Below are 18,696 nucleotides of genomic sequence, written 5' to 3'. Positions count from 1 at the left end.
GAGATGGTGACATCTTATAGGTACCTGGGTGTTCATCTTAACAATAAACTGGACTGGACTAACCACATAACAGCACTGTACAGGAAAGGCCAAAGCAGACTCTACCTGCTGAGGCGGCTCAGGTCTTTTGAAGTGCAGGGGGCGCTCCTGAAGATCTTTTTTGACACTGTGGTTGCATCAGCCATCTTTTACAGAGTAATCTGCTGGGGCAGCAGCGTCTCGGCTGCAGATAGGAAGAGACTGGACAAGCTGATCAAGAAGGCCAGCTCTGTCCTGGGATGCTCTCCGGACTCTGTGCAGGTGGTGGGAGAAAGGAGGATGACAGCCAAGCTGTCATCTCTGAGGACTAATGACTCCCATCCTCTGCAAGAGGAGATAAAGGCTCTGGAGAGCTCCTTCAGCAATAGACTGATTCACCCAAAGTGTGTGAAGGAACGCTATCGCAGGTCCTTCCTGCCTGCTGCTGTCAGACTACATAACCAGCACTGCTCACAGTAGACTGCACCCTGGACACTTTATTAACACTTTATTGACACTATGGACACTTTATGGACACCACAGCTGTCTGCTGTTCTGCACATACAATCACTTGCACTAGATGTGCTCCCTCATTCACTGCTGCTCATTATTATCCACTTCCTATTATTTTCATTATTATCATTATTATTATTATTATTATTGTTATTTATCGCCGTCTCTTGTATTTTTGTACTTATTTGCATGCCTAGTTATTTAAGTTTTTTTAAGTTTAATTTTGAAATCTTTAATCTGACTCTTTCTCCTTAACTGCTGTAACACTGGAATTTCTCAATTATGGGATCAATAAAGGTGTATCTTATCTTACCTTATCTTATCTTATCTTATCTTATACAAACCAACCCAGTCTGTTTGACTCTGCGAAAACATTCCACACTGAACACTGGTTCTGACTTCCACCTTCAAGGGAGAAGAAACAGAAGAGTTGGAGGATGTGAGCTGCAGACAAAGAGACTTAGGCAGATACTGAGGTTACAGAGGGAGGAGGAGGCATGGGTGTTTTTCTAAGCCTGGCATGCGAGACTCAGGCATGCTATGAAAACACTGGCAAGGAGAGAGAGAAAATAAAGAGAGGAAGCAGACAGGAAAAGGGGAAAGGAATATATTCAGTGAAGTTATGAAAATAGACTGTCTGGTTGGTATCTGAAGGTCTGACTGAGCTGGACAGGGTTCCATGCAAGCAAGCTACCAAGCTTTGTACTAAAACCTGTCAGCAGTTACTGCCCCCTATCTGTAAGAGTAATTATTTTTCTTTTCTATGTGATCACACCTCTCTGTTGTCCTAGGAAATTCCTGTTCCTTTTCACTCCTTATTTGTCTCTCCATGGGGTCAGTTTAAGGTCGATTACCAAATCCTATAGTATTCTCTGCTAGGGCCTCCGTTTTCCGTATGACATGCGGTTCCCCCACTCAAAGCATCTGACCCCAACCGCTATGCTTTCCTCTGCCTGACAGTCACTGTTGGATGTGTCAAGGGCCTCTAGTTTCGCAGACCAGGCGAGACGGAGGCGCAGCGCACCTGCGCTCTCTCATGATGATGATGATCTCGTGCGCGAACGCTCTCTCTTTCTCTCTCGCAGTCTCACTCTGTTTCTTTTCTTTTGACTTTTCTAAGATGACAGATGCTGAATATATACTCCCTATCTGATGCTGTGGCTGTTTGTGGTTGGCTGAGAGGGATGTGAATTCAGTAGTTTGCAGCTGTGTTAATCAAATCAGGTTGGGTTTCCATCATGCGTGCCAAACGTGCCAAACGATGCCAATCCCCTTTGATCTGACATCAGATGTGACGGGACAGTCGATATAGAGATACATTTATGTGCTGATTGCAGATAGTTGCATTGAATAGTGGTTTTTGTGGGTATTTATTGCATCGTTAATGTGCCTGACATTCTGGAAACCTGCCTGTGAGGTTTTGGTGACGTGTGTGCACTGTCCGCCAGTCAGCCAAACTTCCACTTACACCGGCTGCGCTCCCCCTGCGCTGACAGTAGACCTGGTTTGAGCTGGCGAGCTTTTAGTGCACCTTCGGCGAAGCCTTTTGGCACGAAACTGTCAGTGCTCCAAGCTGGATCTGTCAGCCAAAACTCCAAAACATTTGCTGTCAACATATTTCATTTGTTCTTCCACAGTATCCTCTCGTGGTACTCTCTGACTGAAATCCCAAATCCAGTAGTGTTTTTAGTCACTCTGATGATGTGCTTGAAGGTGTGTTCTGTCGCGATCTGATAACCCAAGTTCTGACATGGATCATTTCACCTCAGAGACACCCAAATCAGAGGACGAAAGCTTTATTTATTATTGATGGAAGCGGGTTAATGGGTGTCCTTTCGTAGATTCCTGCAGTGTCTGTATGAATTTCTTCAAAAGTAAAATCCTTGAGGTCCAGTTGTGGTGATCGCCCTGGCACAAACACTGGGATAAACATCTGTCAGACCAGCTGTCAGTTGGTTGCCAAGCTGTCAGCTGGTTATTATTGGGAAACACTCCCACACCCAGGCAACCAATGGGTTGGTGATGAATCACCCGCTTCCAGTGAATCTTCTTCTCTGGCGTGTCCTTTAAATGTGCCGGGGAAGGAGTATGGCGGAGACAGTCTTTAGGAAGGACCAGATGGAGGTGTTGGTGTGTTCGGCTGGCCGATCTCTGTTCTTCAGCCTGTGGTGGCGACGTGCTGGGGAGTGATTCGCTGTGTCATCCAGCCCAAATCGTCTGAGATGACGTGACTATGACGCGTGCAGTGGGGTAGTGATTTTGGAAAATGCTGTCTTAAACTGTGTATTGCAAGCAGCTCAGTATTTCCTTGTTATTATGCAGGGAGTCGGGAAATCCCAGAGTGGTTTTGAGCCCTGGCTGAACGAGACTACCCAGATTTGTGTGACTATTTTTTTTCTCTTCAAGTAATGGACTCATAAAATGGACTGAACTGGGGTTTTTTTGTGTTAATTTATGTGAATACATTTGGAAAATGAGCTGCCCTGTGTTTTTGAGTTATTTCTGATTGTGCCTCATGATCTGGGTTTTGTGTATTTAATTTAGTTTATTAGGGTTCATGTGTTTATTCATCTTCTTACATGCATGTGTCTTTTGTGGGGTTCTGTCAGACTGACTTTAAAATAGGTCGAACCGCTACTCAGTGACTCCAGGGCTGCGGGCATATGCCCTGTGTGCCCTTACAGTATGGATTACTGCAAGGGCACTGAGAAAATTCATGGCTTCAGTGGCCAGAAATTGTAACATGCAGTTAAACATCTCTTCAGCAGCTCTTCACTGATACATTTATGGCTCATTTATAGCTTGGTATTATCAGGAAAACTGAATTGTAAAAGACTGAGTCCATCAACAAGTCAGTCCTTCCTGAAGGAAGTCAAGAATTGTTGAGGTAGAAAAGTTTTAACACCACCTACTGATAGGTGACTATAGGACAAGCTAAACGTTAGGAAATTAGGATTTACACAAAAGACACACTCATATCGACAGACACACACACAGACACACACACACACACACACACACACACACACACACACACACACACACGTGCAATGTGCGTTACAAATGAAACTCATTTGACTTTTGCTTTACTGTTGTTTTGTCACTGTTTTGTTGTCTTCAGAAAATTGGCTGTGACAGCATCATCGGCTCTTCAGCTAAAGAGGACCGCTGTGGTGTTTGCAATGGAGATGCACGCTCCTGTAAGATAGTGAGGGGAGACTTCAACCACACCAAAGGAATGGGTGAGTGTGTGGGTTTTAGTATCCATCTCGTCAGCTTTGTGTATGTGCTAAGTGTGCAGCTGAATGCCGCTTCCTGTAAAACTTCAGATATCCGATTCTTGCATTCACTACAGCTGATATGATCTGTTTTTTGTTTTGTTTTTTTTTTCATTTTGTTGAAGCAATTTCCATTACTGTATTTGTTTTCAATAAGCATCAACTGATTTTGATAATATTAGGTGTCATGGTCGAAATTCACTTTCCACCCTGACACTGTTAATATTTTAATAATGGAATTGTCAAATTCATGCTTTGATTCGGTCGTAGGCACGAAGCCATAGGCCGAGTGCCAAAGACAATCACAGCCGTGACGATATCACAGTACAACATCACGAGCTCGAGTGTGATATTGCTTTTATACAACAGTTCAACAGTTAAATAAGCAAGGCTGATTAAGAAATGTTGAAAAATGAGGACAAAATAGATAATTTAAGCATTTTATTTTATTCTGCCAACAAAAATAGTTCCCTCAGGACTCCACTGTTACTCTTTATACACATTTATCTGCACGTTTCCATTAATTGTGCAGCCGATGAAATAAGTCTCTGGTGACTGCATGGTGGACTGTTGCTTCACAGGCACAGCCGACTCTGCCTTCTGATCTGACAGTATGTTGCTTTTCTCCAAGTCATTGAGCTCCGCTGATGAAACACTGACAAACCTGGATGTGTGCTCAGATGGATTCAGCTTCTCCTCTCCCTCATCTTCCTCTGATGACCATTCATAGTTCAATTCAAAACTTATTTTAGGAAATAAATCCATATTTTTGGCTGTTTGACAGTGGATGAATTAATTAGCCTACAACGCAACTGCTGACCTAACTGACACTAACCGTCAGTTTTGATTTGATTGCTGATTGCAATCAGCTGTGAGGCGGAGTGATACATACACAGGGAAATAACCGTGATGTTGTACTCCAATATCATCATGGTTTTATTGTCTCTCGACCAATCAGATTGCAGGGCCGGAACTAACTGTTGTATAATGATGTTTGTGGTCATGGACTTTCCACGTCCACATTCAACATGCAGGTACCCTGGGTGCGTTGGTTGCTGACAGTCTGAGACACCGTGTCAAATTCTCTTCTTTCAAGATACACTTCAGTTTTCACAGGAAATTTTACATTTACATACAGTCTCTTTCAAAATAAACACACTATGTTGGTACAACACCATAAATTGACTTTATTTTTCCTTCAACAACAAACACACATGGTTGGGTTTAGGCAACAAAGACACGTGGTTAGGTTTAGGAAAAAAGAATAGGGTTTGGCTCTAGAATCTTATGGGATGCGAACACTGCTCTCTGGGGTGAAAGTCGGTGTTTGTTGAACCCATACACCACCCCAACCACCTGCCCCACTGGGACTTTCAATTATCATTACAATTGCAGTCTTGTGTATTGGTTCTAAAAGTGTGCACAGGGACTGGTGTGGTCTAACTGACCCTTCCTAAGTCCCACCCCTTTTCGCTTTGTTCTCCAATAACATTTGAGCAGCCTTGGAACGTTCCCCTTTCCTGTTAAAGCCTACTTAAATATGCTCTGCGCTAGCCTTGTCTTTATTGAAAAGAAAACCAAATTTTGAAGATCATTAAAATATTTGGCTGGGGGACTGTTAGAATCTTCACAGACACATTACATATAGTCACACCTTAAGTTAGTTAATGTAAGCAAGATGTTAGCTTGCTAGCTAAATAATGATGGTATATATGTTGTATACATATTTATATATGATAGTATATGCATGTGACAATAATAATTATGTGTATGATAATAGTAGAAGTATGACTGATAAAAATAGCAGTCATAGTAGGCATCACGCAAAACCACGGCAGCAGCGCATCCGTGACTCATGATGCGGGCACATCCGAAATCTGAGGGAACCTGCAATACAGTAGAGCACAAAGGCTTTGGAGAAGCTGAGTTAGTAAAATGCAGTAACACATTGTGTGTTAGCAAATAGAGAGAGAGAGAGAGAGAGAGAGAGAGAGAGAGAGAGAGAGAGAGGGGGAGAAAGGGTTCAGTGCATCATAGGAAGTCGTCCTGCAGAAGATGTGCATATCCAACAGAAGAGCAGCCTGATAGCTAATAGCTCTAGCTCCTGTTCTACTTTTGAAAACTTTAGGAACCACAAACCTGCATTCTCAGAGTACAGTGATCTGGTAAGATAATAGGTTACAACAGTATGAGCTTTCTAAGATTTGATGGAGCCTGACCATTTAGAGCTTTGTAAGTAAAAAAATAAAATAAAATCAATTCAATTCTGGATTTTACAGGGAGCCAGTGCAGAGAAACTAAAACAGGATCTCTTTTATAGTTCTGGTTGGTACGCATGCTGCAGCATTCTGAATCAGCTACAGAGTCTTCAGAGACTTGTTGGAGCAACTTGACAATAAGGAATTGCAATAATCCACAAAGAAATAAACAAACAAATGCATGGACTTTTTTTTCTGCATCTTTTTGACAGGATATGTCTAGTTTATTAAACAGTTCTTGAAGTTTGTTTAATATGGGAGTTACAGGACACATGTTGATCAAAGATTACTCAGACATTTCTTGAGACGGTGCTGGAGGCCAGAGCAATACCATCTAGAGCAACTATTTTTTTTTAGATAGAGAGTTTCTGAGGTGTTGGGGGCCTAGAACAATTACTTCATTTCTGTCTGATTTTAATAAAAGGAAATTGCAGCTCATCCAGGTCATGTTCTTGAGACGTGTTTGAAGGTCAGTTAACTGATCAGTTTCCTTTGGCTTGATTGGTAGATACAGTACAGGCCAAAAGTTTGGACACACCTTCTCATTCAATGCGTTTTCTTTATTTTCATGACTATTTACATTGTAGATTCTCACTGAAGGCATCAAAACTATGAATGAACACATGTGGAGTTATGTACTTAACAAAAAAAGGTGAAATAACTGAAAACATGTTTTATATTCTACTTTCTTCAAAATAGCCACCTTTTGCTCTGATTACTGCTTTGCACACTCTTGGCATTCTCTCCATGAGCTTCAAGAGGTAGTCACCTGAAATGGTTTTCCAACAGTCTTGAAGGAGTTCCCAGAGGTGTTTAGCACTTGTTGGCCCCTTTGCCTTCACTCTGCGGTCCAGCTCACCCCAAACCATCTCGATTGAGTTCAGGTCCGGTGACTGTGGAGGCCAGGTCATCTGCCGCAGCACTCCATCACTCTCCTTCTTGGTCAAATAGCCCTAACACAGCCTGGAGGTGTGTTTGGGGTCATTGTCCTGTTGAAAAATAAATAATCGTCCAACTAAACGCAAACCGGATGGGATGGCATGTCGCTGCAGGATGCTGTGGTAGCCATGCTGGTTCAGTGTGCCTTCAATTTTGAATAAATCCCCAACAGTGTCACCAGCAAAACACCCCCACACCATCACACCTCCTCCTCCATGCTTCACAGTGGGAACCAGGCATGTGGAATCCATCCATTCACCTTTTCTGCGTCTCACAAAGACACGGCGGTTGGAACCAAAGATCTCAAATTTGGACTCATCAGACCAAAGCACAGATTTCCACTGGTCTAATGTCCATTCCTTGTGTTTCTTGGCCCAAACAAATCTCTTCTGCTTGTTGCCTCTCCTTAGCAGTGGTTTCCTAGCAGCTATTTGACCATGAAGGCCTGATTCGCGCAGTCTCCTCTTAACAGTTGTTCTAGAGATGGGTCTGCTGCTAGAACTCTGTGTGGCATTCATCTGGTCTCTGATCTGAGCTGCTGTTAACTTGCGATTTCTGAGGCTGGTGACTCGGATGAACTTATCCTCAGAAGCAGAGGTGACTCTTGGTCTTCCTTTCCTGGGTCGGTCCTCATGTGTGCCAGTTTCGTTGTTGCGCTTGATGGTTTTTGCGACTCCACTTGGGGACACATTTAAAGTTTTTGCAATTTTCCGGACTGACTGACCTTCATTTCTTAAAGTAATGATGGCCACTCGTTTTTCTTTAGTTAGCTGATTGGTTCTTGCCATAATATGAATTTTAACAGTTGTCCAATAGGGCTGTCGGCTGTGTATTAACCTGACTTCTGCACAACACAACTGATGGTCCCAACCCCATTGATAAAGCAAGAAATTCCACTAATTAACCCTGATAAGGCACACCTGTGAAGTGGAAACCATTTCAGGTGACTACCTCTTGAAGCTCATGGAGAGAATGCCAAGAGTGTGCAAAGCAGTAATCAGAGCAAAGGGTGGCTATTTTGAAGAAAGTAGAATATAAAACATGTTTTCAGTTATTTCACCTTTTTTTGTTAAGTACATAACTCCACATGTGTTCATTCATAGTTTTGATGCCTTCAGTGAGAATCTACAATGTAAATAGTCATGAAAATAAAGAAAACGCATTGAATGAGAAGGTGTGTCCAAACTTTTGGCCTGTACTGTATATATATATATAATAATGAAATGATTCATAGCAGAGATAGGCCTATTTGTAAAATTGTAAGTGCACCATTACAGCTTCATTTTAAAAGGAAATCAACATTACCTTTCAGCAGCAAAACTGCACAAATAAAATAAAATTAGGCGAAGCAGAAAAAAAGCACTTGTACCATTATTAGCAATTATTATTAACAAACTGGCCTGATCTAGCTTAAAGCTAAACATTATCCATGGTGACAAAGATGAAAACATTTTTTAAAATGTAGAAGTAGCTATTGGATAGACTCTGCATATTGACTGATAGCTAAGCCAAATAAACAGGGAAAAGAGACAAGGGATAACAGGGAAAAGTGTTGATAAAGAGTATTTGTCTCTCCGCAAAACTGCCTGGATCATAATTATTTTAACCTTACTAGTCTCTAATCCACATAGAATGATGTCTGAACATAAGACTTTCACATTAGAATGTCCATTCTGCCTTCACTGAGGCTTGAACTCACAACTTCTGAGACTGAGGTCTGTCTTCTATCTCACTGAGCTAATTGGCAAGTGACAGTTCATGTGTGACTTCACAAATTGACTAAGCCAAGCATCAAGGTGCCAGACAGTAGCCATCCATACCATGGAAAAGCAAATTTCGAAGTGAAAGGCTGCATCCCATGTCTCTTAAAATTACTGCTAACCACCTTATCTAGCCACCTGTTTAGTCCCTCCCACTTAGGAAAACATTTAAGGAGTCAGGAATTAGGAGTGAGGATTGCTGATTTGAGACATGAGACGGCCTTACTCTGAAGTGTCACGTAAAGCGACGTCCCTTTCTGATGACGACGGGACCTATGGGCGGCACAGCTGGATCTGCTGCATAACGGAGCCAGCGTTTGGCATACATCCCAAGTCACATTATATTCGCTGATCAAAGCCCCTGCCCCCCGTCATGACTTTGGTCACACAGTTTTGCATGTATTACCATTGTTACTGAGTCATTTGCCAAAGTTTGTGGCAATTATAGAACGGTCTGTAGCCCTGCCACTGTGATGAGCATCATTATCATTATTATTATCATCATCATTATTATCACTCACATCATCATCATTAAATCCACTCGCCATCATTCAACAAGTCAGCTGCTGAGTGAATAAGACATCAGACCTGTCAGTCTACCTCAATCAATTCAATTTTATTTATAAAGCCCAATATCACAAATCACAGTTTGCCTCACAGGGCTTTACAGCATATGACATCCCTCTGTCCTTAGGACCCTCACAGCTGATTAGGAAAAACTCCGCAAAAAAGACCTTTTAACAGGGAAAAAATGGTAGAAACCTCAGGAAGAGCAACTGAGGAGGGATCCCTCTTCCAGGCAGGAGACAGACGTGCAATAGAGACGTGCAGAGAGAGATGCAGGACAGACGGTAATGACAGTAGCTTACAACAACATTAATGAAAGTAATAATATTAATTAATATTAATATTAATAGGCTAATTAATATTACCTACAAGCTATTAAACATTCCACTCACATGACATGCAGGACAATTAATGATGGGCAAATGTGTGTGTGTGTGTGTGTGTGTGTGTGTGTGTGCCTGGTGTTATATCAACACGTGTGGTTCTGGACATGAGCAGCTGCACATTTAACGGCCACACATCACCGACAGTCCGCTGAACAACGCAACGGATTGCAAATGAAATAAACTTAATTACAGCATGACAGTCTTGCACGAAATATCATTAACGTTACTCTTTGTAGCAGTGGCAGCTCCTGCCAAATTTCTCAGGGGGGGCAATTGTTGTGATGATGGCTGAGGTGACCCGTTCAATGGGTAAATTGGAATTAATTTGGCTCTGCAATGACTGAACAATCCACTGTGGTCATCAACAGACTAATTTTCATCAGTTTGCCCACACAAATACCTTTGAATGTAAACAGAGACCTGTTTTACCATTAATCAAATAAAATTGAGTAAGGTATTCACTGAGTCACTGTCAGTCTTAATCAGAAAACAACAAACAAAAGTGGAAATTAATTTTGTGCTCTGATTAAAGAAATAAATGCAATCAATCAATCAATCAATCAATCAATTTTATTTATACAGCCCAATATCACAAATCACAATTTGCCTCACAGGGCTTTACAGCATACAACATCCCTCTGTCCTTATGACCCTCGCAGCGGATAAGGAAAAACTCCCCAAAAAAACCCCTTTAACGGGGAAAAAAAACGGTAGAAACCTCAGGAAGAGCAACTGAGGAGGGATCCCTCTTCCAGGACGGACAGACGTGCAATAGATGTCGTACAGAACAGATCAGCATAACAAATTAACAATAATCCACATGACACAATGAGACACAGAGAGAGAGAGAGAGAGAGAGAGAGAGAGAGAGAGAGAGAGATGCAGGTAATGACAGTAGCTTACAACAACATTATTGAAAGTAATAATATTATAGTTATAGTTCTGGCTACTGTGGTACAATATGTTGAAAGTATGTATTAATATCTGGCAGTATACATGTGTGACAATAGTCGTGTATAATAACAGTAGAAGTATGACTAATGACTAATGATGGCAGCAGCAGCAGCAGGAGGCATCTGGCAGGACCACGGCAGCAGCACAACCACACACGTCACGCTGTCCAGGCACCGCTGCGATATGAGTTAATCTGAGAGACAGTGGAGCACAAAGGCTCCGGAGAAGAAGCCGAGTTAGTGACATCCAGAATGGCCGAGTTAGCAAGATGCAGTAATAGAATACGAGAGAGAGAGAGAGAGAGAGAGAGAGAGAGAGAGAGAGAGAAGAAGAAGAAGAAGAGAAGGTGCCCGGTGTATTATAGGGGGGTCCTCCGGCAGACTAGGCCTAAGTCAGCCTAACTAGGGGCTGGTACAGGGCAAGCCTGAGCCAGCCCTAACTATAAGCTTTATCAAAGAGGAAAGTCTTAAGTCTAGTCTTAAATGTGAAGACGGTGTCTGCCTCCCGGACCGTAACAGGAAGATGATTCCACAGGAGAGGAGCCTGATAGCTAAAGGCTCTGGCTCCTGATGTACTTTTGGAGACTTTAGGGACCAGGAGTAACCCTGCGTTCTCAGAGCGCAGTGTTCTGGTGGGATAATAAGGCACTATGAGCTCTCTAAGATATGATGGAGCTTGACCATTTAGAGCTTTATAAGTTAACAGTAGGATTTTAAATTCAATTCTGGATTTTACAGGGAGCCAGTGCAGAGAAGCTAAAACAGGAGAAATATGATCTCGTTTCTTATGCAGGCATACCCTACAATGTAATACAATGCACATCACATAGTATCACTGCTCTTTGACCTGACCTGAACATTTTTTGTTGTTGTTTTTCAGTTTCAGTTATATATTGGGGGGACATTTTGGGCGTTGGGGGGACACATGTCCCCCTCAAGGTATATGGTGACTACTGCCCTGTTATGCATGCATAATTAGGCCTCAGTTGTCTGGGTGCGCAAAGGTGAAGTGGCTGGTCTTGTCATACAAAGTTTGATGGAGTGTCAACTGGACAATATGGAGATATTTGCATCTTGAAAGCCATACTACAAATGTGGATAGACAGGGAGAAACACACGCAAACCTAAGACGTGGTAAGATACGATATTCCTCACTATATGAAGTAACTGATTACAAGAATTGTATAATGGATTGTAAAGAAATTCGCCAGGTTTTCATTTTGTAGACAATTGATCTGTATGTATAGCGTTATGGGATGACAGCACAATGATGTGTGTGGTATCACATGAAAGCTCTCCTCCTGCGCTTTCATGTGATATGCGTGGCATTTCTGTGCGACCCTGCGTTCGAGAGTAATCCATCCAAGAGTAATGTGTGTGCAAAGCTGTATGAAAGCTCTGTTATACATAATTTTAGTGTAACTTTATCTTTTTTTTTTTGCTGTGAAAACATTGGACTACTGACAAGTGTCCGACAAAGCTGCAGTTCCGCTGTTTCACGTGATATGCGTGGCTTCTCGCTAAGGGTCGCGGAGAAAATCCATAGAGAGGAACGAACAGGTGTGAATTTGGGCGCACTGTGTGTCGTTCCTTTTTATATATGGTTAAAAAACCTCTTGGATCAGCTGGAAACATTAGCCATGTTGATCTTGGATGTGACCGCTGCACAGTGGCGCTGCCTCATGTGATGTCGGAATAATCGGAAAAATGAGTTTCCGACCGTAAAGCAATATTTCAGTGGAAATGGTTGACGACGTGTTTTTTAAACATTTTCAGTGATAAAATACAACACATCGTCTTTGTAATGTCCATGATGTCTCCACATTACCACCTAAACGATCATGAACACACAGTGAAGTAAAAACGACTTCCCGACATGGGAAATCGGACCATCCGAGGAGCACATGAATGATACTTGGTGGTTTATGTATGACGAAAACACGTTGGGGCAAGCCCTCCCGGAACCCATAGAGATTGCACTGGAGTGCCTGCATTTAGAACAAAAAAAAAAAGCATTTTACATGGAAGTCTATGAGAGTGAGTCAGGGCAATTTCCAGCCAGGCTGATATCGCCCCAAAGGGCCGGAACGTGATTTCACACTGCATCTGATTGGATATTCAGAGGCAGGACGAGCTGTTTCAAGTGAAAATGATCAGAATAATTAATATATTGTGTGTATATATGACAATAATGATGATGATAATCATACATTTATTATCATCTTTCTTTTCTTTTGTGGCTCGAGGAGGGGCGGCACTCTATCGCCCTCTATTAGCCAGCCGCCCCTGCTTTGTAGTCACGTAGGCATGTGAATTACAGTGTTTCATTGCAAAGAATGCATGTAACAGGTACACTTGCGCTGTTTCTCCGCCATCTTGTTCAAATGAGCCAGATGTAGGGGGCGGGTATTTATACGTCAGAGCCTCAAGCTGAAAAAGACTTTCTGTTCGGAACCTCTCGTGTTTCCTTAGTCATCGCACCTAAAAGATCCCTCCTAAATCTAACGCTGACTCCTTACTGGCAGGAATAAGAGACATGAGACGGCCTTAAAGATGGCGGACCTTGAACGACTTCCAGTTCAAGTCAAGAGTTAGGAGTTAGCAGTATACAATTAAGAGACTTGGGATGCAGCCACAGTTCCAAAGCTGTAGCACATATGGTTGATTTGTTCTGCATTTTCAAAGTTTTGAAGTTTAGAGGCTTGCTGTAGTGCCAACATCAGGACTATTGTCTTGTGCACTGAAAAAAGTGAAACGACTGTGTCATTCCTTTAAAGTGCATTTTTAAATTGGTCTAATGAGAAATCATGGTTTCTGGGTTAAATCTGATTTTTCCAGTTTGCTTCAAAGCAAACGACACTCCCGCTGGACAAAATGAAATGAAACAATTCTTCTTAAATGGTATTTTCACTTCAAACCGGAGGTTTCCTTGTCACGTGACCATGTGACGTCACGTCAGATCACTCTTCTTGAGTTTGCTGTCCACCATTACTGGCCCCTCGCATTGAAGGTGTGGACCGTCTGTCGTGCGTGGAAACTCTTTAAAACAAGGTAAGAATTCAAAATTGAGATGTTTTAGGGGCAATGTGGGCTTGCTAGGCATAGTTATGATTAGTTACAGGATAGACAACTAAAATTATCTTAAAGACTGCCTTTGTGTTTTGCTAGCTAACGCTAGCTAAACCAGGTTTGCATTTATTTGACATGCAGAGGGCGATGCTTCCTTTTGACAAGTGCAAAGTTAATGTCGTTGATAATGTTATTGTTCAGTCATGTCATGAAAGAATAAGCGCTTACGCTTATTATTTAGTGTGATAAGGCCCCTTTTACTGTATAGCTTGAATGCAGTATACTAGAAGCGGGAGCGGCTTGCTGCAGGCAGGCCCGCGCTTCACGCACACACACACACACACACACACACACACCGAGTTGTCCCTGCAGCAGAGGTGAGTGAGGCAAAGACGGTGAAACTCCGCGATAAGAGGCCTGAACATTTGGGGTAAAACGGACAACTTATCAAAACTTGTATTTAATACGTATCTCATAATGTAACCGGGTGACAAGCGCAACGTCTCGTCTTCCTTGTCTCTCACCCGCCGCTGTTTTCACAGAAGCATCTCGCTTGGTTAAAGCATGTAACTTGAGCCATTTTATCATGCACCCCTTTTCCTCGATCCGACGGCAATTAAACGCGTCGGCTAAATTAATATTTTTTGCACCACTGACCGATTTCAAAACAGAGCTGGGTGTGTGTGGGGTGGGGTCCGAGGTGAATGAGAGTGATTGTGATTTGCGAGGGTCAATGAATTCATCTCCTAATGCAGGTATGTGAACACAGGGAGTGTGGAGCGGACACGAAAGAGAAGGGGAGACAGTGAAAGTGTGTGATAATGTGAGAGAGTTTACTGTTATGATGCAGGGTTTCCGCTATGTTCACCGTTACTTGATTATTGCCGCCGCTGCTTCAGAATTGGGGCAGACGCACAATAGTAGTCTACCGGTTACCTTTACTTTGTACCCTAAATGACACACCTCCTTTTTTGTTTGTAATTCCCTCTCCCTCAGCGCTCATGCTCTCACTACATGCTGTTCCGATGTCAACAAACACACATGGCGATGCCGCAACCGAACTACACAACTGTTAAATGATTGGCTGTTTGCCTGTCACTCGGAGCGTTCAGGGATATGATAGGCTGTTTCAATGAGCCAGGCAGGGAGCAAATGTGTTAGATGATTGGTTGTTTGTGTGTCACTTTTAGCAGGCTCGATTGTCATGGGGTATGATAAGCAGTTTTGGAGCCAAAGCATATTTGAAGCCATGTTTTTCCCAAATAAAATACCATGCAGAGTAAATGTAAATAAAATATAGACAATTAATGTTTTATTCATTTTGTGCAACCCAGTACCAAAGGATCCACAGAAAAAAAAGAACCATTTGTATTCCATTCTCTTTTCTGTCAGTACAGTATCAGTATAGCAGTATGCCTAGCATGTCCTGGTATTGTCTGTAGTGACAATTATGGATAATGCTAACTGTTCCAACAAAAACTAAATGTGAATTCTTTCATTTCTGTTTACAGATTTGCTCCTGAAAAGGTCACAATTGGAACAATGAATGAACAACTGTGGAAATTATTTTCATGTATGTTTAAGTGACATTAGTTTTTTACATTTTATAATTTCATTGAGTTTTAAATAACGTTAAAAATTGATTTAAAATGTTAGAGTGCGATTGCAGTTATTGTGCCAAAAAATAAATCACTGATTTTTGTGTCTCATACAAAATGACCTCTTACTCCAGCTTTTAAATTATTGCAGAGTATCTGCAGATTTTCAGGATCGTTTGATCAATTCAAAAGATTTACATTTCAATACAACTTTTAAATACTCTGAATTAATATAGGAAGAAATTAATATTTACCAGCTTTTAAGTGTGTTGCTTTCCTGATGAAGAAGTAACTTGATAACAACTGCTTCATTAGATTAAATGCAAATGTACATCTACCATGCTGCATTTTGTAAATTGTATTAAGTGGCAACTGGGTAAGGTGGGTCTTCTTTTTCTTTCCCAGTCTTCCAATGAATGTTGAGATGCAAAGACTGTGGTGCCTCTGTGTCACGAAGATCTGAGCTTCTTAAACATTATAAGCTTGAACACAGACATTATGGACGCCGCCATTCCTATCCATGCGTCCATTTAAACTGTCCGTGTATCTGCAAAACTTGGAAGGCACTTTTGACCCACTTGTCAAGATCTCATCAGCCATCCTCACAAACTGATGATTGTGCTACAAGAGACATTATTTTTTATTGTCAAAAAACTGAATGCCTGGTACCTGGAGCATTATCGAGCCTATGACTTAGTCGTATCTGCTACTAAAGAACTACAGCTTGTTGGGGTGCAAGAACTGACAGATCCCTACCCTCTGGCTCACTACATGGTTGGCGGACGGCGCATCATCTCTCTGAAGAGATACATGTATAAGGTTGTATATGAATGGGTGTAGGTTTTCTCAATTAATTTTCTCATTTTTTCACTTCCTTTTGTTTTATTAGTCTATTTAATTGTCAGAAAAAAATGCACCCAGTTTGCCAAGAATGTCCCCTTTTCCTCTAATAGCTCCTGACCTAATTTTAATGAAATAGGCATATTTTTTTTGAAGGTAACATTAGGCCTTAGCAGTTTGATTTTCACAAATATTGGTAATTTCCTTTCTCTTTCATTCATTCATTCATTCATTCATTCATTCATTCATTATTTCATTCATTCATTCATACATATTCAGTTCATATTTACTGTGAAATGTCTTATTTTTTCACCAGAATTTTTTCACCAGAATTTTGACTATGACTATGGCTCTAAGTTATGGCTAATTTTGTACTACACCTAATACTGTATTTTTATTCTTGTCTTTACTAGATCCTTTTGGATGGGCTGACATGGCAGAGAAAAGGCCAGCTAAGTTGCGAGTGATTTTAAATCCTGATGACACCAGGAAACTAATTCTGCCTGGTGGAATTCCAGAGACAGTGGAAGAGCTTATCAATCAAGTCAGGAAGATGTGTGGATTAAATGGCAATTTTAGACTGCAGTACCAAGACAGAAACTTTGGAGATGCACTAGTGAACTTGACATCTACTACTGAACTTGAAAATTTGGCAACTATCAAGGTCATCCTAGTAACTGATGATAGCCCAGCCATCCCTGTCTGTGATGAGGTAGAATCTACTCAAACAGATGACACAGAGCTCCTGTCCTCACCCTCCAGCTCTGTCTCTCCAAGAACCCAGATGTGGCCAAGAGAGTTTCCGATACCAACATTCTCCTATGACACTGAACTGCAGTTAGAAAAGGGAAATTCAGTGTATAGGTCAAACAAGAGACCATTGACACCAAGTCCTAAAACAATATCAGATATTCTGAAAAAGGTAGCTGAAGAGATTTACAAGTACAAACCCTACCCAACAGATGCTGACTTCAGTGACGTAGCCGCAGCACTAATCAAGAAGCACCCATGCCTCTCTGAACCTGGTTTGTACAACGGTTGCTACGGATGGAAAGGCCGGCTGAAGACAAAAATGGGCAACTACCGAACTCAGCTAAAGGGCATCGGATGTGCTGAATTACTTGCAAATTCACTGAAGTCCAAAGCTCCGGAGGATGCATTGCCAGCAAAAAAAGTAAAGAGACCCACGAGAGGAGAAGCCAACCACATTCCTGACATTCCAACTGGAGAGACTCCAGATAATTTGGAAGATGACAGAGTGACACTTTTGAATGAAGTGAGGAAGCGAAACAATCATGCAGTAATAAAGAACAAAATGGACAAGACCTTTTCACTGCGAAGACAAGAAATTGTGGCAAAGGAATCAGGAGTGGAAGAGGTGAAAGAGAGATGGCCTGCATTGTTCACAGTGGATGAGGTAAGTAACTTTTTCAGTAGCAATAGGTCAGTGGTGGCCTGTAAATCAAATGATATTGATTAAGCCAAAGCAATTCAGAATGCATATTTAGGTCCTGTCACAAAAAAGTCACAAAAAAGATCTCACACAACACACAGTTTTAATGTAATATGTAATATACAATGTAATAACATTTGCTTGTGATATTTTGTTTTTTATAGATCAATGCTGAATTTATGAGGATTACTACTGTTCCACTTCAACCGCGATTCCTGGCTTCTTTGGACAAGCACCACAGCAAGCTGATTGAGATCATCAGGAACAAGGGAGGAGCTGTCAGAGAGAAGACACGGGGTGTGATGAAAGTTCTTGATCAGGTGTGTATTTGCTCAATACTGCAAAACTTGCCTTGTAAATAGTAAAATTGTAAATAAAAGCAATCATGTTCATGTGTCATATTGTCAGCACATTTGATTGTGGAGTTAGATCACATGTTGGACAATGTTTATCTTCTGAGTTTGACAGGCTATTCACTGCTTTGCCCAAACAATTTGTTATACAGCAATTACTGTAGGTCTAAATTCTCATTTACACATTTTCGTGTTTGCATCTTCAGTCAAGTTGCACGATTTGACAGCATGATTTTGCATTGTTTGTGTTTTGCACTCTCACCTAGAGCCTGGATGTGAGCCTAAAGAGAGAGTGTCTGCTGAAGTGCCTCATCTTGTACCTTGGGGAAGATGTACAAAAACTGATCAAGGAGTTTCTGGTAAGATATTTTGCAGTTAATCACTTCAGCTTCAGACAAGATAGGACATTGGGTATTTAAACTTTAAAGCTCATTTACATGATCTCAGGTCCTATAAAACTACTCAGACTGATTTATGATAATAAATTCATGTACATTTGCTGATGCCATTTAAAATGTCTACACTACACACACAACATACAATACATAACATACAGTGAGCAAGTAAACTCTAGCAGATGGAGCATAAACACTTCTCCAGATATACTGCGAGCAGTCTCACAATGAGGACTAGATGGAGCAGAGACCAGGAGCTGCTGCTCACTTCCAGACTCTGAGGAGCTCTGGAGGAATATGAGTCTGCCCTGATCTC

General features: G+C 41.6%; 1 protein-coding gene across 1 annotated transcript in view; it reads left to right on the top strand.

Annotated features, from left to right (window-relative positions):
• adamts17 (ADAM metallopeptidase with thrombospondin type 1 motif, 17) overlaps positions 1-18,696 on the top strand; it is a 499,826-nt gene that overhangs the window by 337,367 nt on the left and 143,763 nt on the right. Inside the window, exon 15 of the mRNA XM_049602805.1 lies at positions 3,653-3,773. Within this exon, the coding sequence (XP_049458762.1) occupies positions 3,653-3,773 (121 nt within the window). The remainder of the gene's footprint in view (positions 1-3,652; positions 3,774-18,696) is intronic.

The sequence above is a fragment of the Epinephelus fuscoguttatus genome, linkage group LG2 (genome assembly GCF_011397635.1).
Source record: "Epinephelus fuscoguttatus linkage group LG2, E.fuscoguttatus.final_Chr_v1".
NCBI lineage: Eukaryota > Metazoa > Chordata > Actinopteri > Perciformes > Serranidae > Epinephelus > Epinephelus fuscoguttatus.
Note: the sequence above shows the minus strand (reverse complement) of the source record. Positions and strands in the feature narration are given on the sequence as shown.